At 42.0% G+C, this 23,136-nt stretch overlaps 1 protein-coding gene across 2 annotated transcripts; it reads right to left on the bottom strand.

The window, feature by feature from the left end:
* Window positions 1-2,412: 2,412 nt before the first annotated feature.
* On the bottom strand, window positions 2,413-21,318 carry LOC139297904 (guanine nucleotide-binding protein G(q) subunit alpha). 2 transcript variants are annotated; one of them, XM_070920715.1, is made up of 7 exons: window positions 20,672-21,318; window positions 10,382-10,566; window positions 8,364-8,518; window positions 7,281-7,409; window positions 3,654-3,783; window positions 3,347-3,500; window positions 2,413-2,744 (listed from the first exon to the last, which is right to left on the bottom strand). In XM_070920715.1, exons 1-7 carry the CDS (start codon window positions 20,805-20,807, stop codon window positions 2,554-2,556), a joined length of 1,080 nt encoding a protein of 359 aa, XP_070776816.1. In that variant the 5' UTR covers window positions 20,808-21,318; the 3' UTR covers window positions 2,413-2,553. The 2 variants fall into 2 exon arrangements, with proteins under 2 accessions (XP_070776816.1, XP_070776815.1); XM_070920714.1 differs by lacking the exon at window positions 7,281-7,409 and adding an exon at window positions 6,212-6,340.
* Between the last annotated feature and the right edge of the window lie 1,818 nt (window positions 21,319-23,136).

Here is a 23,136-nt window from a genome sequence, read left to right as displayed (position 1 = left end):
AAAGACCAAAAAAGTATATCTGCACTTCACTGGCACTATCAAAGCAAGCCTCAAAAAACTGGAAATTAACAATGCAAAAACCGACAACAGAATTTTCGTGTTAAATTACAAATAGCAAGCATGGACCACGTGGGTCTTCAATCACTGATAAAAAAGTCCACCTACGTTCGTACTGTACATTTTTCTAGGTATGCATTACAGCGCTGCGTCTATAAACCAAGAGGAAATACAAGTTTCTTTTTTTTTTTCTCTTTTTTTTTTTTTAAATCAAACAAAACAAATGTGAGGGCTCCTAAAGAAAACCAAACGGTATTATCATGGATGGAGATGTGATGGAAAGTACAACTGGAAATGTCTCAATAAGAAATAGAAAGCAGAGATAAAGTCCTTACTATACCAGACATTCGTTTTTTTGTTTTTTGTTTTTTTACAGCAGTTCAGACTCAAGTAGGCTCCGCCATGAGAAAAGGAGCACTTCAACATGACAGAATCAAAAGCAGTCAAATTATCAACACCTTCAAACCTGGTCCATAAATTAGATAAATAAAAAAATCTTTAATTACTCTTAAAATCATCTTGTCACCATACTGTGAAGATTTTTACCAGCCCTAGTTTAGTATACTCAGGAGCCAGAGCTGTTGCAGTAGTGTGGAATCGAGAGGCTGGTTGGGAGGAACCTCTTTTCTCTGACTATTACTCCTTGCCGATCGTTTCCTCAACACCACTCAGCTCTGTGTAGTCCTATTAATCAAGTGAACAAAATCCATAATCACAGTATCACTACTACCATAAATTCATAGGAAAAACTGTATGCTAATGAAAGAAGTTGATACTTTTTTTTGTTGTTTTTTTACATTTGTTTTTTGCCAAAGATGGTGTACCACAGAGCGTTTTTGTACAGGAGTGTTTTGTGTATATGTATTTACAAACAAATATACACAAACAACGTTTGCAGACTTCAGAGTGCGTTTTCTGTGAAAGGTTCATAGCCCCCCCTCCCTCTCACCACTCAACAGCAAGCAATCTTTATATAAACAAAGTGACTATACAGTAAAAAAAAAGAAAAAAAGAAATAATAAAGTAAACAGAAGCACATCCTGATGTGGTGACTATGTCACCGTCAGGAAGTGTGTCTGATTGGACGGCTGAGTGACGCAGGTGTGACGTCATCAGAGATGTTACCGCATGGATTCCATTCACACCCCGGGATGTGGGCGTGTTTAATTTACAGCTTTTATTTTGTTGAATAAGCTACTTGCAGCCCGAGCTGCAGATGTGCTCTGTGGGCTGATAAACACTGATGACATCACCCTCCCCTCCACATCTGCTTCCACCAATCAGAGCAGAGCCTGTGTCGAAAAGCAGGGACCTCTCACCCGCTACTAGTGTTTTGTAATAAGGGTGTGGGGGTGTATCAGCGGAGCCAGATGCTGTGACGGTCACATGGAAGATTGTCCTTGTGAATCCATACAGAAAACATCTGGAGGGAAGCGATGTGATTAACTTAAACATAAAACACAAATCCCACAGAAATCTTTAAAAGGATACTTATGTCAAGTAAATTTCTGGTTGCTTCTTTTTAGATGTCTTTGTTTTTAAAAGTTTTTATAGATTTTCTTACCACCATTCCTTTTAGCCATTATGTGTTAAATAGAAGTAGATGTAGCAACACATTTCTATCATTAAAAACATTTTAAAAATCTCAGCAATGAACAGATTTTGATTAGCTATGTCTTGCCCTCTCGTGCTTTTTGTCTTAAGTGAGTTTACATATGCATTTACTTCATAATATATATATATTTCTATTTTTTTTGCGATTGCGATGCTCACACTGGTGGGTACATTCATAGATGCGAAGTGGAGACAGAATCCTCAGCCCCGTCCCCTTGTGTCCGGTGTGCGACCTTTACTTCCTGTCCTGCATCGCTCTGTCTCAAGAAGACCCGCTGGTCCTTGGGTGGTTTCAGGAGACACAGTATTCCCTTCCTTCCACACTGACAGGAGCTCAGAAAGGACACGACAGAGGATCTGATCTCACACCGCTGAGGGTCAACTCCAGAGGGCCAAAAGGGGTTTGATGCCGCTATTCACCAAAACACAGCTCCTCGCTAGTCAATGCTGCCCCAAATACGCACACGCACACACACACATAACACACACACAAACACCAAACTCCCCTTCAGTCACTGTACAGCCCGTGTGAAAGGTTTGTGTGCCAGATGAAATGTGCCAGAGCCAGCAGTCAGGGCCGAATCTGACACAGAGCAGCTTTGGGAGGAGCGAGGACTCAAGCTGCCAAGCGAAGGAGGAAGAGGGCGAGCTTTGGTGAAAGAGAAGGGGCGGCGTTTGCAGGTGGGAGGATTTGTGAATGAACTGTACTGGGAGGGGTGGGGGGGTGGGGGGAAGGGCTCTGTTGGTGTGTGTGTGTGTGTATGTGAGTGTATGTGAGCCGGCATGGTGTGCTGTGGTAATGCATGTGGAGTTGAGTCGCACACTTGGAAAGAGGTGTGCCTTTGTGCAATGGGGGAGGAGATGTGCGTCGTACGTGAGCCCTCACACCAGATTGTACTCTTTGAGATTGAGCTGTAGGATGGTGTCTTTGACAGCTGCAAACACAAAGCGGATGTTCTCAGTGTCCGTGGCACAAGTGAAGTGAGAGTAGATGATCTTGTCGCTGTCTGGGTTTAAGTCCACAAACATCTTGAGGATGAACTCCCGTGCTGCCTGTGCATCTCTCTGGGGACCTGAGACAGACGAGCACACGCAAACATCGATTTATTTCTCACCTTAAAAGCTGTCATTTAACGGAGTAAGTCAACAATATGGGAAATCAGATTCTTCTCTTTCTTTTTGAGCGTCAGATGAGACGAATGATACGATGTCTGTGCATTCTGTGTGGAGCTTTAGAAGAGAGGCTTAGCTTAGCTTAGCATAGAGACTGGAAGCAAGGGGAAACAGCCAGCCTGGCTCAATCTTATTATCTTTCACTAATTAAAGCATTGTATCACATTCATACAAAAACCAAAATGTAAAACTATTGATATGTAGTTTTAGGGGGAGAACTACTTGTTGACAAGCAACAGCTTCCCACAGTCTGTCTTGACAGTGAGGTGTACAGGTTTGGTACATCAAACTTGTACATAAGACCTACATAGAATAGACCATAAATAGCAACCCACACTATATGTTGCATAGACGTACTGCGTGGATGGATAAATTGTTGTTTGTCAAGAATATGTAATGCCCCCTAACAACACTCAATAACATACATTTATTTATCTGAGAGGGTGACTTCCATCAGCAATGGGTCAGATTAGTCAACACACCAACGTATAGATGATCTCACCATCAAACTCAGGGAAATAGTCCACCAAGTGCGAGTAGGAGATCTTCTCCTCTAGCAGGTCCTTCTTGTTGAGGAAGAGGATGACAGAGGAGTTTTGAAACCAGGGGTAGGTAATGATAGTCCTGAACAGAGCTTTACTCTCCTCCATACGATTCTGTTGCAGAGAAAAGGTGAGCAGTGAGAGGAGTCATGTTGTTTAGTTTCAGTTCTTGACACATGTTGAGATGTATTTATTTGGTGGTTCAATGGTCAAGGTGTTGCAGATACTGTACAACACCTAAAACAAGCTGTTTTTATGTCCACCTACCTCGTTGTCTGACTCCACCAGGACCTGGTCGTACTCACTCAGCGCCACAAGAAACATAATGGAGGTGACATTCTCAAAGCAGTGAATCCACTTCCTCCTTTCTGACCTCTGACCCCCCACATCCACCATCCTGACGGCAGGATGAAGGTGAAGAGGGGGATAACGAGTGAGGAAGCAAGAAGGGGAAAAACATATTAGCATATATCTCTTGGTGGCCTAGTTCATGTTCAGTTAACCATTTCAGGATCAGTGACTAACAGTGTTTAAGTTCAAATTCTTAATATTCTCAAGAGGTTTTGAATCCATCAATATGTATTTACTGGTGGCACCAAGTTGTGAACCTTGTTTAATCAACTACTTTACAAATATATACTGTGCAGACTTGTCCTAAAGACTTTCTGGACTCTCTTCCTTAAACATTTTCAGCACATGACCCAAATAAAGATATAGTCTGGGACATCCTGGGACCCACGAAAGCATATTTTTACAATAATTTAAGGAGACATCAGACGACCTATCATTTAATTTGGGTCCTGATCATTTGTTTAAAAAAAGGGAGAGACTATTCTGCAATCCTACTAACTTCAAACACCTGATGGATTCAACACCTTAAGAAAAGAATGAATCAAATTCACAACTTCTTGGCCACTAGTTTTAAGGGATCTCAGAGAAAACATGAGCAGATCTTTATATTTGGCAAAAAAACAAAAACTAAACAAACAACAGATAAATAAGAAACAAATGTGCAGTGTGAATATGCTTTTGTCCTTGTAAGTAAGTGAGTCATGCATGCCACCACAAAGATGAAAGTTTCCCATTTACGATAGATCTAGGATCGGTTTTAAAACGAAGGCCACTCAGTTTAGGAAAGTGTGTTATTTTCACTGTTTGTCAAAAGTCCAGAAAGTCAAACTTTATGAACAGAATCAAAAAAAAAAAATCAAGCTGACGTCAATTATCTGGAACTTCTCCACAGATAATCAATCTGATTTGTATACAAAAATTTGTTTTCACAGCTAAACACACTATACACACAATATATGTATAAAATAACCAATTATTTTCAACTGATATACAACGAGAATTAAAGGTGTGGCTAAACTTTGGGTTTTATAGTAAAGACAGAAGCTGGAATTCTTAAATTGAGTGGCATTCATCTGGTTATAAAAGGAGTCCGCATTACATCCGATACTAGATCAGTCTGTTGTCTGTTTATGTGATACAGTGAAAAGGGAAGGATCATAACGCATTCATTTCTCTACTGGACAGCTTTTTCAACCTTCCCTGGTGTTTGTGTGTGATAAAGCACCACACAAAAACAATCATGAAGTCTGGAAACGCACTTGGAGAAGACAAATGGGGGAACAGGAGGAACACAAAAAGAAGGGCAAAAGAAGAGATGGAGAGGGGGTCAGAAACAAAAGACAGAGGACAGACAGAGGACAGGAGGCAGAGCTGAAATGTTGATGAAAGATACAGGGGGCACCTCTGATGGTGGGATCCTTTTCATGGTAGAAGGACGCCTCCTATGTAACCTAATGAGAAGCTACAAGCTGAGAAAATTGCATAACAAGTAGTATGATAAATGCAATTCCTAAGAGATGAACTAACTAAGCAAAAATTGGCATGAAAACTTGCACTTTAGCAGACTTTAGCACTTGGGCCTGTAGGCAGAATGGCTGGTATTCGCCGAAATATTCATGAACAGCTGAAATACTGACTGGTACATGTGTGAATCCTCATAAGGTTTCAGCTTTCCTGAGTTTCTCCTTGACAAGGTCACCCTTCACTCATCAGGGAGTTCAGGTCCCAGTTTCATTAAGCCTTCATTTGTGACAACGGATTTAGTAAAATCTTTCCTGTCAAGACCCTTTGATGTCAATCCATTACATAAACGGCATCAGTACGATTTAATGAGTAACTCTATATTTTGTTGCACAGGTGCAAGCCTCCAGACCAGGTGCAACATGGTCTCTGAGAACGCTGCACAAATCTAGTATAATTCACAATGCAAGGCTGCCCCCTGGTGGTGGCCCAGTCCATTGTGGTCCACAGAGACCCAGGGCCAATATAGGCCCTGCAGGACCTGCTGCCCAAAATAACATTCCTCCACCGCGGAGAGGACGACCTCGTTTCTTCTGCCAGCCGGAGAGGAGAGGAGGAGAGGAGGAGGAAGAGAGGAGGTGACCCATTTACAGAGACCGGGCACCAGAATGTAGGACTTTGTGTTCATTAGGGGGTTGTGTTGTGTGGAACGATTGCTTGTTGGTGGCAGGAGGTAAAAGAAAAAGTACAGGACTATGGAGGAGCCTTTAAAATGGTAATGACTTTAAATTATATGATTGGAGGGAAGTGTTAGGGAGTAAGGATGGGATACAGACAATTGAGTCAAATACATAAATTAAAAGTCACAGGTTACAAGTTCTTTGCATTAATGGGAGGACAATGTTTATTAGGGGCCCTGGACAAAAACACATCAGATGGCGTATAGGTTAATGACACGACATAATGTCACGACATAACAAGGAGGGACTGAGCCAAAACAGGCATCTTTCTACCTGAAAATGATGCTCTGCAAGTCGAATGGGTACTCTATGATTCCTGTAGTTGGGATGCGCACCCTGAGCACATCCTGCTGAGTGGGAAGATAGTTGGAATCTGCAATACGATCCAGATCGGAAAGATAACTACAGGCAGGCCGGTCGAGAAAAAGAGAGAGATAAAAAGAAAAAAAAGACAGGAAAACAGTTATATAAAGCGTGACAGGCAATTACCGCAACCCCCCTGCCATTCCAGGAAGTGTGGATCAGTCCTGTTGAGGAAGCTTCACAGAAAAGGCCACAACTCAGAAAAAAAAAGGGTGTTAGTCAGTGTCACTGCTCCACCAACACTCTCTGTCCATAAACCAACATAAGACTTTTGAGATTAGCTGTTGACTTGCAACTGTAGCTTTGAGTTTAAATGACAAAATTTTGCAGTGAGGTGTGTGGATTATGTTGCAGACAGTGAGGTGGCATCAGTGACAGTAGTAGCAGTGACTTCAGCAGCAGAGACAGCAGCACCTGGATTAGATTAAAAAAAAGATTGGACAAGTATGATATCAAGGATAGCAGGAAGCATAATCCCAACTTTTTTTAAATTTGAAATTCAATTTAAAAAGTTTCAATTCTTCTGTATTTTAAACCAATTGCCTCACTGATTTCTTCCTGGAGACCCTTTGACATCACTGTCTAATCCGTCTTCATCTAATGCTTGGTGGCTGCTCCCCACATGCTTCAGTGCAGCATGTCCAGCCTTAGTTTTTATCCTGGAGCCAGAACCTCAGCACAATTCTGAACACAAACCACTGGTTCATTTGATTTAAACATATAACTATAATCCTGGGTGTGCTCAGACAAAGGGGCTCTTGCTAAGTAACATGTACTTTTGTAATTGTGTCATAATTGCACTGAGATATTAACCATTAAACAAACCATCTGGTAATATTTCTAATTTTTGGCGCAATTTACAGAAACCTAGCCCCATGCTTAACTAATGTGTTATAGCATATGCGATATCCTGACAGTCATCAGTGGTTTCTGTCCTCTAGCTATGGTGATGCTGCAGTCCTGGTGCTGTAGGGGGTACCTGAAGATGACGTTCTCCAGATCAAACGGGTACTCTATTATACCCGTGGTGGGAACACGGACCCTCAGCACATCCTGCTGGGTGGGAACGTATCCCTCCGCAGTCACACGGTCTATATCGCTAAGGTAACTGGAGATATACATTACAACAGTGTGGATAACACTGAAATAAACATACTCAATGATTTTCTTGTCTTTCTCACTCATTCAAACACATGCAAAAACAAATACACATCTTACATATTTAACAGAAAATACATATTACCAACATAACAAGCACCCCTGAATGCCTGACTTTGAGCAGCATCAAACAGTACTGCAGCAAGTCCACAACCAGGGGGCGCTAGAAAGTGAGTCAAGTGCCTTCGGCCATTTAGCCTGGGGTTACATATTATTACAAAGTAATTATGGCAAACACACAACCACAGAACAGGAGGTTGACATATTTAGCTACAAACAACAAAGACAGTGGGTGTACACCATGCCAATGTTTTTTTTTAATCTCTGGTTAGGAGTGTAACTCTTACCACTGACATTCACACAATAAGCACAAACTTAAAATGAAATCATAGTAGTTTTGGCTAATCTATGCATAAACATACACAGGGTGAAATGACAGGCAGGATCAGGACTTACTAGTCACTGTTCTGCTCTCTATTAGCTGGTTGAGACAGCATGAACTCAATTGTCTCAGAACCCCAATGACACAAAATATAAATGATCATTTACCGTAGATAAGCGTCCATGAAGGACAATGACCACAGGTACAAGAGCCAAACAGTGGCTGTTATACCTGTGACATATAGTTTCTCCATTGAGATTGTGAAATAGACTGGTGAATTTTGAAATTTGTCAGCCAATACGCGTGTGGACAAAAGGCTAATGTGCTGCCCTGCCCAGTATACATTACAAATCCCACAAGGTAATTACACACAGAACACACACACACACACACGTTATGAATCACAGACATACACTCACAGAAATTACACAAGCACACTCACACATTGCCTCACAGACAGTCTCTTAAATTCTAGACAGAAATCATACCTACACATAGAAACAGAGAGACAGACAGACGTACTATTTAGTGGAGTCAGAGAGCTGGTACTCTCTGCGCCGGTCATAGGCCTCCTGGATCCCTGGGTCGGCCCACAGGCTTTTGATAGCTGCAATGTAGGGATGGTCAAACCCGTTGATCTTCTCAATGTCCACCTCCTTCACGAGCATGGCATTAGACTGGGAAGACACAAGCAAGGGGGGAAAGGTGAGATAAAGAGCAGAGATAATGGAGGATAATGATGAATGGGGAAAAGCAGTGAGAGAGACAATAGGGAAAACAGAAATAGACATCCAGATTTATCAAGTTACTTATTTCCTTAAATTTTCAGCCTGAGATATCGGTAGGTAACTTTCTTCACTGTCTGTTTGGACCTGGTGGTTGATCCTAACCACCCACGTATTCTACTTATTCCAAAGATAATGTTTCTGCTAGACAAAACTAAATGCATCACTTCTTGTGCACCTGAAGACTTTTCCTAGGAACTACATGAACATGCAGTTGGTCTAACTGGGAAAAACAACAGATGGAGAGGTTGCAGGTTGATAAAAAGAGCAGCCAAATAGACATTTATTTATTTATTTATTTATCTATTTATTTATTTACATGAAAATGAAGAATTTGTGCCCGTTTATCAAGAGTGCCTTAAGAAGAAAGGATTCACAATATCCATCCACAAAAGGTCATAAATGTATGATGCCTAACAGAGTTTCCATGGGGAGAAAAAAACTCCTCGAGTGGGACACAACCATGACAATGTCCATCCAAAGAGGTTCAACAACCTTAGATTTTAATGTGAGCTGTCCATACCGTCCCTAACCATGCAAGGTTTTCATGGCTGTAACTTGATGATAGATATGCGAGACATAAATTGGTCTTTTTCTTCACTTTATAGTTGTCTTTATAGTGGCCATTGCACTGTATCTCATTTCTGGTAAGAGTTTTTTTTTAATGGTGTGTAAGTGTCTATTCTAACTATACCCATTACACATTACATTTTTATCAATAACCAAATTTGGAACTCTATAAACCACTTACAATTTACTTACATTGACCTAGTGTGAACTGGTTTGTTAAATACATTTTTCAGGTTGGTCGTAAGACCAACTCTGCTTTAGGTGTCTGTAAAGGGACTTTTTCATTAAAATAAAAATTAGTTTCACTTCCATGACTTAGATTTTTCATTTTGAAAACCAAATTACACAAATATTGATGAATAAAGGAAATGACTGCTTTCACATGACTTTAGTTGAGAAAATAATTTTGTTTAAATATAACTGATATCCTACTACAGCCACCTTTCCAGTACATTTTGCGATTTTGGGTGGATTTTCAACCAATAGATTACTAACAATTCAACATATTTCTTTAACAAAATTAAATAAATGATGCTTCTTCACACAAAACATTTTTGTCACTTTATCTCTAGATGCCAACAGTGGCAAGCATCTTATGATCTTGTTATGGAGCATGACATCTGTTTGCTCTTTTAAGTCACAATATTTAGGCGACTATGCTGTTCATTCATAATGTAGACCAGTAATTCTAAACACTGGTCCTTGTGACGGAGCGTACTGGTGGATTTCTGTCCTACTGAGTGGCGGACTACATTCACCTTGCATCCCAGGTGTAAATCAGTCCTCAATTAGAGGTTCACAATAAAAGACCAGCAGGGCTCTGAGGACAAGAATTGAGAACCACTGTAGCATACAATAATAGACTATAATTATGTAGTTGTATTGTGCCCACACCACCGGTAACTAGTTCATTTTCAGTCATTTGAATGTAATAAAAGCATGCCTATGTACAAATACTCAAACATTATATCTGGCGGAGCGATCAACACTGACTGACAAAACAGTCTATTTCTGATTGTATATAGCCTATGGTGTTTCACAAAATCCCTGTGGTAAACCATGTAAAACACAATGCAGTGGCATATAAAGATACCAAATTCAGTAATCACACCTATAAATAATCAAAGGGGGAATGAATGACTGGCAGAATATTTTCTGCTCTTATTCCTGTGGGTCAGTTCTTACCCGGTTCTGTTCAAATTTGTAGGGGATCTTAAGGGTCTCGGTGGCACGGATCATGGACTGCATGGAGGTGAAGATGTTTTGGTAAACAAGCCGGATGAAGCCTCTCTTATCTTCATCTGAGTACCCGGCCCCATGAATGATCCTCATCTGCTTGATGAAGGTGCTCTTGCCGCTTTCTCCCGTACCTGAACAGGACATAGAGGCACGGAGTTAAGAGACAGAGTGCAGCGAAGTTATGTTGTGGGCACAGTGAGACGGCATGGCAAAGCAAGGCAAGGCCTGTTATCACATCCAGAATATTTACTGTGTTAGACAAGAAGACCAAGGAACAGGAAACAAGGGGTGCAACGGATAAGCATTTTACACTATTCTGTTAAGATGCATAGTCTTGTGTCTGGCATTTTTCAGTATCATTTGCCTAATACAGTCCACACGCAGTACAAAATCACATTCATTCATCAAGGATACCAAAAGAAAGGGCGGAGAGTGAGAGAAAGATGAGGTGAGAGACTTTCTGACTCACAGAAGGAGTTGAGTTCAGGGAAAATAACTAAAGAACAATGGCATTTTTCATAAACCTACAGTATCAAGTGCCTGGCAACTTTCCAATTATAGTCATGTATCTATGCAGCAAGTGAGAGAGATGAAAGGGCAATGAGTACAGCAAATCTTCTATAGCTCTTTTTTTGACTTGTACATCAAAAGTCACAAAAATGCACACAAATTGCACCAGAGGCAGTGCAATGGTGCTTTCAATGATAAAACTATTTCTGATTTACATCTATAATAGACACAACAAAGGTTAGAGCCCACTGTTAGACACTATGGTTGGGTGACATCACGTTATATACTGTGAGACGATATATATTGTGTATTAGACCATTTGTGGGCAAAGTAGAAAATCAATGACCAGGACTCCTTTATGGTACTGTTGGATTTTTATTTGACTTTACAACAACGTGATATAGTGCCATGACTTTTCAGGTCATTTGCTGGATTAGCCAGAAACAGGCATTCCTTTCTGGTCAAACCATTCTTGAATTGATTTTCTAGAGCATTTACTATATCACAACATACAATTCAAATTACATACACTGTGATCAGGATTGTATTACTCTTCCTATTAGGCGCTAGTCCCCTCAAATTAGTGGATAACTCATTTTGAAATCATGCTCGAAGACGAAGCCAAAGTAATGGTCCAATACTTCCCTCAAAACTCGATTAACGAGTACGTTTTAATGCGTTATGAAATCCCTCTACTGAAATTCCAAGTTGATTAACTAAACTGGTTACAACTGCTAATATGTCAAAGCTTCTTTGTCCAACGTCAGGATGTTATCACACAGTGAACCAATCAAAAATGTTTCCAGGGAGAAGAGGAGAGATAAGTGGGGGAAAATACAAGCTAATTGAATGAAGATGATTAAGACAACTTGCCCTACATTGAGGATCTAACACTAAACCTCCACTGCCAAAAGGTGACAGCAGGGGTCGTTGTCAAAAGGCTGCATTCCTTCACTGATCCTCCGCTGCCCTCCTGAGTCCATATCTGGCTGCAAGATCATCGCAATATTTCAAAAGTGGTGTCAGGTTTCCAGATTTACGCATATGGTAAGGAGCCCAAGAAAAGGCTTTGGTTATAGGCATACACTCTAAAACATTCATTCTGCTTCTATTCACCGAAACCTCCTTGATTTCTGTGGAAAAATCACAATCTCTGCATTGAAACACACGTAAAACACACGTTTTTCAAGCTTTTCAAGACCTACAGTGATTGCCAAATAAACCCCCACTTTCTGGTGGTGGTGGTGGTGGTGGTGGGGTCTGTTGGGCCTGACCCACATTTCACACTAGCCCTCTATGTTCTACATGCCCAGAAACACCACCCTCAGGCCACAAAAAAAAGAGCTGATGGCATTTCAGTCCTCAGTGAAATCAAAAGGGATCCAGCACATCCATAATATCTGCAAAACTGAAAGGGAAAAGACGAGGAGGAAAAAAAACAAAAAAAAAAAACACACACTTACACTCATCTCACCACCACCTACATTCAAGGTTTTTGAAGAGCAGCCATATTTCCGTTACCATAGCAACCCCTCCTCTGTCTCATTCCTGTGTTTTTAAAGTCTCTCTCTCTCTCTCTCTTCTCTCTCTCTTCTCTCTCTCTCTCTTCTCTCTCTCTTCTCTCTCCTCTCTCTCCTCTCTCTTCTCTCTCCTCTCTCTCTTCTCTCTCTCTCTTCTCTCTCTCCCCTCTCTTCTCTCTCTCTCAGCAGACAGTAAATATAACTGTGAGCCCCTCAGGCTTGCTCTGTGCTCTTCATCTTTTGGTGTACCACAGAGAAAAAAGGGCCTCGGCTCCACAGAGTCTTTGGGGGGGGGAAGCTGGTCTGAGGTCAGTAGCAGGGGGTTCCTAACACCAAGGACTGTAAAAAAGGTTGGGAGAGAAAGCAGCTTCTCCATTGATGCAGGAAGAAATGCCTTAATCTCAGATAGATAATTTGGGCTTCAACACTGTGTCCATAAGGGGAAATGACCCTCCTCCATCTTCTCTTTCAACAAAATGTCCAATTTTGGAGAACACAGACTGGATAGACTATGATTCAGCAAAAAAGGGCTCATCTCTATAGTTTCTTGTGGGTGAATCAATGCATTGCAGGCCTGTGATTGTCTACAAAGAAAAAGCAGTTAGGAGGTACAGAGACCATATTCTTTGTATTGGGCTGTGGCAGTAGTGTCCTGGTAGTGACTGCAGACTGCTTCAGCAAAAGAGCAAGAGGATCACTCTCCAGCTTGATGTCTGATTTATTTCTCGTGACCCCGTCACAAGATCTCCCTCCGCTGTGTTCTCTTAACTGTCGTGTCCCTCTTTCACCATACAACACACTACGAGCCTCTGTCCTCCCTTTTTCCTCCCCAGATTGTACCCGCACCAGCCACAACCATTTACATGCCCTCACCAGCTCTTCCCCACAAATACACTATCTCTCTCTCTCCTCCTCTCCCTTCCTCCCCTTTGTCACAACCCCTCCTAACCTCCCTTAGGCTAGAAATATGCCTCTCCATTCTCATCCCTCTCTGTCAAGAATTTTGGATATTCATAACTAGAATCCATCCATTCTTTTTTGGTAATGACCTAGAAAAAGGAGGTCACCTTTTAATAGCTCACACACTACTTGGGTTTGATAACGCTTTCTTTTCTAGGTAGCTACGAGTGTGAGAGAGAGAGAAAAAAGACAGAGAGCTCAGATTATGCCCCAATGCAACAGTGCAATGTACACTACACAGCCCACACACCAACACTGGTCTTTTGTGGAGCCGGTGTGTTTCTTGGAACAGAGCTAGAAGTCTCAATCAGGGGCATAAAATTAAAACTCACTCTGAAGAGCCAAATTAAGAAGAAGTGAAAGGAAAACAGAATGTAAATAGTAACAGCTATCCATCATGGCAAACACTTCACCTGTATCCTTTGTTGCCATGCTGGCTTTCATAAGCCTTTACATAACGCGACTGATGTCAGCTCGTGACACAACACCTGATGGACTTGACACACTGCTATCTTAGTGCAGCAGTTTTGGTTGAGCCCAGGTTGCCAGTTTATCTGGTTATGCCTGTGTGTGTGTGTGTGCGCGTGCAGGGCCAGCTTTGTTTACACTGTCTGCTCATATCCTATAATTCTTCCATCGTGCTTCACATGCAGGCATGGGCGGCCACACAAACAGGGCTATTACTGCATACCCCGGCTTCCCCATGCAATGCCCGTCACAGCTTTCCATGAACAAGAAACGGGGATAATCAGCATCATGGCTAACCTGCATGCAAATACACACAAACATAATAGTCCACTGGTATGAATGATGTTGGCTTATCTGGGTTTATGAACTCTCCTTTCAGGCAGCACGTGCCAGTCCAATCTCAGCAGAGAGAAGAAATTTGCATAGACACAGCAGAGGTTATATTATAAGTATTATCAAAACCTCAAAGTTGGCATCAGCCAGGTGTTAGCCTTTTTATCAGCCCTGGAAAGATGCTGTATGAATCAGGCAGTCACAAGGCTAACCAAAATGTAGCGTGGGTCTCAATCTTTCACTAAATTCATCTTGGAAACTGGCCTCTTTCAGGCGTACAAAGGAAAGTGATTGAGCCAAGGCAGCCTGGAGCTACACAACACACACACCAGCTGCCTAACCAACTGTGGACACACATGGATCCTGTGGTCAACCTCAAGGCACGGATGTTACCTTCACTGTGATGGCCCATTTTCTTTCCTTTTTCCTGCAATGGCCTAGGCAATGCAGCCAGCAAAACACACGCAAGTATAAAAGACAAAGAAAAGAGGACTACGTCTCTCTCAGCTCTATTGCAGCTTTCCAACATGTGTTGCTTGTCAGGATCTGAGCACAACACTACTGCTTTGTGCTGATGTCTCTGCATCTGCTGAGTGCTCCATGAGCGTGGGTGTCAGAGCTGTAAATTGAATATACATGCTATAGCATGCACTGCACACTGTGTACACACACACGCACATGCAAACTCACACGCGCAAACTCACAACTTCATTTGACCACCTTAGGACTGCTTTGTCTGTTCACCAGTGAGTATGCGCTGAGTGCTGTTCTGGTCGAGTGGGTGTGGGTGAGCAAAAAAGAAAAATCAAATACAGGCTTTACAAAAGATTTGGAGCAAGCAGCAGTATTTTAGTCTGCAATACACACTCTGTGCTCGGTTGCTACGAACTAAAAACAGCCAAATCCTAGATGTTGACATTATTTCTTAAGCCACGGCACTTATTTTAGGGAATCTCATCCTGGAGATTCTGTGAGATAACATCACTCCATGTCCACACATGGGCACAACACGCTTATTATACATCTTGGGTACATTTATTTAAATGTATCCATGTTTTCACACCAGAATTCACAATTGTATTACAAGTCTAACATCCTCCAAAAAAATTACAAGTCTAAAGCACAGTCTATCATTCCAAATCCAACTTGAAACTGAGAAATGAAGTGACAGAAGTTGAAATGGTACAATCACAGAGACGTGTGGGCTTTACTGTACGCAGCAGCTGGTGGGAGTAAACAGGAATGAACATGCCACCCTGTCAGCACAGAGAGGGCTGAAGATACTGGCAGTGAACAGAGAGGCAGGCCATGTCCCCCCGTCCTGTCTGGGGACTGGGGTAGCAGCGGTATGTGGGACAGTCACCATCTAGCCTCATTCACCCCCATATCTCCAGAGATCCAGCCATGACCCCATTTAAGAACGTGTGTGTGTGTTCATCTGTGCACTAGTGAGCAATATGAGCAACTGTGTAACAGACACCACGTCGTAGAAAGGGACAAAGAGTGTGTGCAAGGCTGGCTGAGGTGAGGGCAACTGCCAGAACATTTACTGAAAACTAGCAGAGAGAGAAGGAGTCTGGATGGAGGCTCTGGCTATGTTCTGTGATGAATGACTTAAAATGACTTGGAATGAAATCAAGACATTTCATATTTTCACATTATAAATAATCCTAACTGGCCACTGGCTAGTGAGTGAGATAGATATTATATCAAACACAAAACCTACTGCAATTAAGCTTCATGAGATGATCCAGTATGTGGTCCTACATACAGTGCCTCCATCACACTCCAATATATCCATAACAAAACTTTTACAAAGTATCACACATAATGAATGAATTTTAGTTTCTCCAAAGTCTTTACCCTAAAGTCTTAGGGTACCCTGAAGGTAGAAGTTTAAAAGCACTGCAGTGCTGAACCTCCCTGTTGTCAAAGGTAAATGTACCTGCCTTAAAGATACTCAGAGAGAACTGGACAAGCTTTGGGTAACACTCGTTTCAATTAATATTTCATTTTTAGCAGTAGTAGTATTAGTAGTTTATCATTGTGTCTGCACTCCTGCAACTAATGAGATAAAATTAAGCATTTTTACCAGAGAGGGCCGATTACTTTCCTCACATTAATGTTAATATAACAAAATCAAGTCACAGAAGCATCTTACCCAATGATGACTGTTAGGAAAACAATTCCACTCACAGCAATGCTGACCACATGTGACAGCAAAGTGTACGAGAGGTTGGGTTTATATTAGCTAGTTACAGATGTATTAGTGTTGGTGCATGTCAGCTGATAAGTAACACAAAACTGCAGAACAGAAACACTACAGATATATCTGAGGTCATTTAGAAACAGCTTCCATTACATAGTTTGTCCACCCGAGAGAAGTTTGTTTTTCAACTGTAAAGTGTACCATCCAGTACATATCTTGGTCACAATTCCTTGATAATCTTATTTAAGAAATCTTTATCAAAATTGCATAATTCATATGTAAAACAACCAATATATTGTTATCAGATTTTCTAAACTCTCAAATATTGCAAAAGCCTGTCTCATAATGACTTCCATATTAAAAAGAGTTAGATCTGACCATGATAAAGAGGATTTCAGTTATAACCGACAATCCACATAGCTCCACATTTCACTGGCATTAAAAGTACCGTACTCACACTCACACACACACACACACACACACACACACACACACACACACACACACACACACACTGAGGAGTAGAGCTAGAAGATCCCTATTGCCATATATGATCAAAATAAGACGGCTTGGCAAGAGAAGGAAGGTCAGCAATAAACATCTGAGCCTAACCCCTGATCCTCTTCCTGGTTCAATCAGACAGTTCCTCTAAAAGGATGTCTTAACCTGGTAACAAGACGTACTGCTGAGACAGGGAGGATCAACAAGAACAACTCAATCAATGAGAACTTGGCAAACGACTGTACATTAAATCTCTGCCTCTGGGATGGTGTGCTACCAAGCCATCCACAACATTTTGGCTGTGGAGCCAACTTTTGCCCCAGTCCAACCCCCTTTCTTAAATACTGCGCTTGACAAATTGTCTGATGACCAAAAATGCCTTTCTGACGTCACTGCAGGGATTTTTTTTACTAATCACCAGACATTCTGTGCCTCATATTTCATGTGAAACCCACATTTTCATGAAAAATGAATGCCAACTCGGACACTGACAGCTTGAATGGGAGCTTACAGTTTACCTCGGTCAGCACTTTGGGAAACCCTAAAGTGTTTGCCCTTCCATCTCACTTTACTGACCATTTGCTCGCTCCAGCAGTTCATTTACCCGATGCAGCAAAGGCCACAGCTCCTGGCCCACTGTGTTTTGACCAAGTAGAGGCAAACCACTGGTCTGTGGAGCAGGAAGCTGGCAGTATGGCCTGATATGGCCCTCAGTGACAGGCAGCCAGACTGTGGGCACTGCTGCAGCCCTGGCAGAGTTGTTATTTTCTGACCAAGTGGCTATGCTTGAGTTTGCTTTTACCTACGAAACTAACCCTAACATTCACCCTCACCGTATTCTTAGTCTGGAAACTTCATGCCTGTGTCTGGCATGAAATGGAACCAAACCTCATAACTGTTTTGTCGAGACATAGCTATTTTGGCAAAGCACCCTGGCCATATCGTAAACCCTGCCAGGAAGGGAGAGACACACAGAGGGAGGGTGGCCTGCTGTAGTATCTTTCCTGAATTAGTGTGAGAAAAACACTTGGGGGATTGGGGGAAAAAGCTACAAGCAGCAATGACACTAGCTCTTACATCAAACTAGAACTGAAACATTTAGCAGATTAATCGATTAGTCGGTGAAACAGCAACTATTTTGATTATAAATTTAAGGTCAATATAATATAGGTTAATATAAGGTCATTTTCAAGCAAAAATACCAAACACTCTCTGGTTCCAGCTAAATGTGAGAATGTGCTGCTTTTATCTGTTTTACATTAATGTAAAAACAGTATCTTTGTATTTTGGACTTCTAAACAGGCAAAACAAGCAATTTTAAGACGTCAACTTGGGGTTTAGTAAGTAAGTACTTTCTGTTTCTAATGTAATGCAACTAAGGATAATTTTAATCATCGATTAATCTGCCGATTATTTTTCAGATTAATGTCACAATTTCCCAGCTCTTCAGATCTTCAAATGTCTTGTTATGTTGTTTTTGTCCAAAATCCCCAAATAATAATTATATAAAACAGAATATCTGCAACTCACTGGAGAACCTGAAACTTGAAGCTAATGGTATTTTTGCTTGATAAATTACTTAAACGATTATTTCGATTATCAGAATTGTTGCTGAATCATTTTATTTTGACTAATCTAGCTAATCGATTTATACCCTACATCAATCATTCTATAATAAATCCAGACACACGACATCAGATGTGAGCTGCATTATGATACCTTAAAAAGAAATCAGCAATGCATGCCTCCACATTAAAATATTTCAGTACTTAAGCTACAGCAGTTCGCAGTAACACATTACGTACAACTCAAACTGAGAATACTTGGCCAGAAGGAGCACTTGTGTACACTGCATTGAGCCTGAAATGCACAACCTATCTCCTGTGCATGCACCGAGCTGCAGGGTAGCTAATGACCAAACAACTCCCACAACATTCAACTGAGGTGGATAAATGTTCAGTATTAAATATGCAGCTCAATGTCCCTTTCCCTCCCCTTTAAAAATACACTTGATGGAACGTGGTGGTTAAATGTTCAGAAACAGAGGTTGTCTTCTTCCTCCAGTGAGGTGTGGAGAGGCAGGCAGCTCAATGAAGGGCTGCAGGCCTGAGAATAATGCCAGGGGATAATAGGAGTCAGTGACATCTCAAAGTCTGAGCAGCGGATGTGTTTAACCAAGCCTATTAAGACCTGCGCTAATCCTGCCTTACACGTCCTTATCCGGGCGTTCACTGACAGCCTTATCTCACACAGGATGGGCCACTTACAACACGACATGCAGTTCTTGCTGTACCAGATGCAAAAGCTATGCTTGTGTAAATGATCACCTAAATTTCTATAAAAAATTTAAAAATATTAAAAAAAATTCCTGGAATCAGTCAGTCAACCCAACCCTTCAATTGATCATCTGGCAAGAAATGTGTGATTGCAGCACACAAGCAAACTGTTTCAAAACTGCGACACAAAAACAAACACCCCTTTTAAACCCGCTCACCTTGGCCACCAGGTAGAACAGAGTGCAATAGCGATTTAAATGTGTGACACAGAATAGAATATGTCCCATCAACGGTATGGCTCTAGTGTGGCCTAGTTCCCCGAGCTGAGGTATTCAGCAGGGAAATGAAAGGAGACACACATGTCAAATAACCAGGGCTGCTTTAGGTGGGCGAGAAAATGGGAGCAAACGTTTTGAAACTAAGGATGCAACCTAGATAATTCTAATTGTCCTAAAAATGGACACCTGCTTTTTTTTTTTTTTTTCCAAGGAACTTCAACACTTCTGTTGTTTTAAGTGGCTGGCGTGTCACGATCATGCACATGCAGTTTAAAAGTTAAAAGCCTGTTTGGAAGATGCATGCAGAGAATTTTTTTTTTTTTCCTGCAAGTACATTTGTGATAAAGCATAGCCTATTGTTCCTTTCTGTGTCCACAGAACTATGAATCAATGCAGTACAGAGCAACTTATTCAACAGCAGCTCCCACCTGCCCACACACCAGCTATAAAAATAGCTAACCTACTCAGCTAGACTACAGGATGAGGGGGCAAATCCCTCAGTATCTTTGTCCTCTGGAAGGATAGATTATGTGCAGACTAATAAATATAAGAAATTGATAAATGAATGAAAGGGCACCAAGCAGGGTATAGCTGAGGCAACTGAAGCCTCATCCAGTTGTACAAACGTTATGCAACCTGGTGAAAGCAACAGTGTAAAGCTGCTGCTGCATCTTCTTCTACTATCAAGTGACCATCTTCACCTTTTAACCGCCACCAGCTAACAACCCACAGTGGCAGTTTTGAAGCTTGCCGACTGATTAGCTTGAGGGCTAGTCAATAATGTCAAACTGGCCCACTGAAAAGCATGTGGTAGCTTGTAAACGGTGACATCTTAGTTAACTTCGATGCCAAATGAGCTGTTGTCTGCACACCAATGCAAATACATACACCCGAATAAAAAAATAAAAAAAAGACTGTATCGCTGGTTAGCCAGTTCTTGCAGAAATTGCACCTGGACAAGCCAGCTAACGCATTTTAACGCAACAAGCTGCAAGACAAGCCACGCATTACGGATTTCATGCCATAATGTTACTCATACTGAAACCAGGCGTCCAGCTAGCAATCTTAACTAGTAGCATATTTGCTAGCATTGCCAAGAAGGCCCAAGGAGGTTAGTTTTCCATACAACGACACAAGACATGACAATAAAAAACGTACTTGAAAATTAGCATGTCACATACCGAGAAGAAGTAATTTCAGCTCTCTCCTGGAGTCTCGCTTGTCTCGGCGAAGTTGTTTGTCAATTTCTGCATTGATTCGTTTCGACTCCTTCGCCTCTTCGCTCAGGCAGCAAGCCATCATGGACTCCAGAGTCATCCCCTCTGGTTTTGGCAGCCCGGTTTAAACGGGACCCGGCAACACTAGCCCACGGTTTCAGCTTATCCCGAATCCCCGGTACTCGCTTCGGTGTCAAGGCAAGGAGGTGGTCTGTCGGGCTGGACGGATGGATGGACGGGACTGGGGGAGGGGAGACTAGCTAGGGGCCTCGCTGTCAAGTTGTCCCCCCAGCCGAGAGCAACTGCGACTTCACCCGGGTGTTCTCGGCAAATCACGGGAGATTCGGGCAGGGGAGGGAGTCAGGAGACGGTGGGGCCTCCCCGAGATGCTCTGCCTTAATACAGCTAATGTTAAAATTACTGCAACTGCCACAGATTAGCCACTTAATACCTGCTTTATATCATTAACCCCCTCTATCACTTGGTGGTCCAATTCTATCTTTTCGTCTGTCACAGTGGTCCAATTCTATCTTCACAATCCGCAAAAAAGTGGTTCAAAACTGCAGTGTCGCGACATCCAAACCCGTAACAGTTGATATCTGTGCAGTCTCTCCAACGTTAGCTAGCTAGTTTACGCTAGAAAAAGCAGTAGTCCTTGCTAGTAAGCTAGTGATAACCGTTATTGCACTACACAAGCCGCAGCAATGCGTCCGTTTGCTAAGTAACTACATTAGCTAACCTTGGCTAAATAGCACGTAACGGCTACGAACGCTGCCTAGCTAGCCCGCTAGCTCACTTAACAACGCCTCAGCTAGCTAATGTTGTGTCAACCCGCAGTGATTGAAACAGCGAGCTGGTTGAAGGAATTTGTCCGCCTAGCTAGCGATAGCAGGACAGCACCCCATCACATCCTGACTCATTTTGACGGTAAAAGATAAGGCTACTACCACCGCCTGAGAGAGGGGATCAAATGCGTGCCGGACCGGCGGCTTTTGCCAGAAATGTAATCGCTGCAAACAGCTGGCTTTCGGGTAGCTCGTCGCTGGAACAAGGTCGGCACACACACCAGTCTGATGCCAAGCAAGGAGGAGGAGATACTGTGGTGTTGAGTGACAGACGGAGAGTTGCATGAAACAGGTTTATGACAGACCAATTGAATGGACGAGGCGGGTCCTCGGGGTGGGATCTGACTGCGAGTGAGGTCGATGAGAAGATGCAAAACCCAATATGTATGAATTAGGAAAGAGCTCTTTTTCAGTTTTATAGGTGCCAGGCAATGCATGTGAGATCACTGCTTGTCCACCACCTGCAGCCTGCACAATATTCTGGGCTGCTGAAAAATATATTTCAAAGTGTGGTGCAACATGGTAACGACTTTTCAGTAAGTAGATAATCCCTACCACTTCATCCATAACCTGCAGAGTAATGCAAGCAGCATCAGACAAGACAAATTATTAGCGACGACTCAGGTGGGCGTGTGCTGTGATAGCAGTGACATCTTGTGGCCGTAGAGTACAGTTGCATAACATCTGTTAGCAGTGTTCATTCAATTCAAGTCCCGGAAGCAAAGGAGGACGCTTGGCATTCAGAAATATGTGGGCTCTGGATCTGCATCTCCATAAACACTGAGCTTAGTTTTAGTGTCATGGTTATCTATCTATCTATCTACCTATCACTGTTTATTTCTAACCACCTATCACTAAGAGAGTGACTGTTTAAATAATGTGTAATGTTTCTTGTATATTTTCCACAACCGTGTTACAAATGTTTACATTACACACTGGTTACAAGCTTAAGAAATAGGTGATAAGACAGCATCAAAGATAAGATGAAAGCCAAAGACAACAAACTTACTTGAAACAAAACTGGAGTCTTTATGCAATGATGCACTGCATAAACAAAATACATGAGCACAGTGTCAGGTCTATAGCCATGCAAGCAGCTCCTCAAGGCTGTGATGCTTATTACACAATAGAAAATAAATGTTTGAGGTATGAAGAAATGGGGAAAAGACAATTTTGCTGTTCTTAGATCCTTTCAGCTAGTGGGGCAAAACGTGGAGATTGGCCACATGGTGGCACCAAAGCAACACACGTTCCTGCCTGAATCAAAAGTGTTTTTCTCATGGACATATTGTGATTTTATGACATCTCAGACTTGGTATGACAGGCTGAGGTGTCAGATTTAGCTTAAAGCTTTACTTTGTCCATCTCTGGTTCATTTAGGTTCCACTCTGCTTTGAGATCTGTGCTAACATTGCCAAGTTTTAACATGCCTGGTTACAGTTAGCATCAATATACATGTTAACAGCCTGTCAGGAACAGACAGACCAACATTACCATTCATTCAGTACAACCTAGTGTGGCTAAAAATATACTGTAATAGCAGGAGTACAAATGTTTTCGAGGATTTCAGCAACATTAGTCTTT

Source organism: Enoplosus armatus, chromosome 15 (genome assembly GCF_043641665.1).
Source record: "Enoplosus armatus isolate fEnoArm2 chromosome 15, fEnoArm2.hap1, whole genome shotgun sequence".
NCBI lineage: Eukaryota > Metazoa > Chordata > Actinopteri > Centrarchiformes > Enoplosidae > Enoplosus > Enoplosus armatus.
Note: the sequence above shows the minus strand (reverse complement) of the source record. Positions and strands in the feature narration are given on the sequence as shown.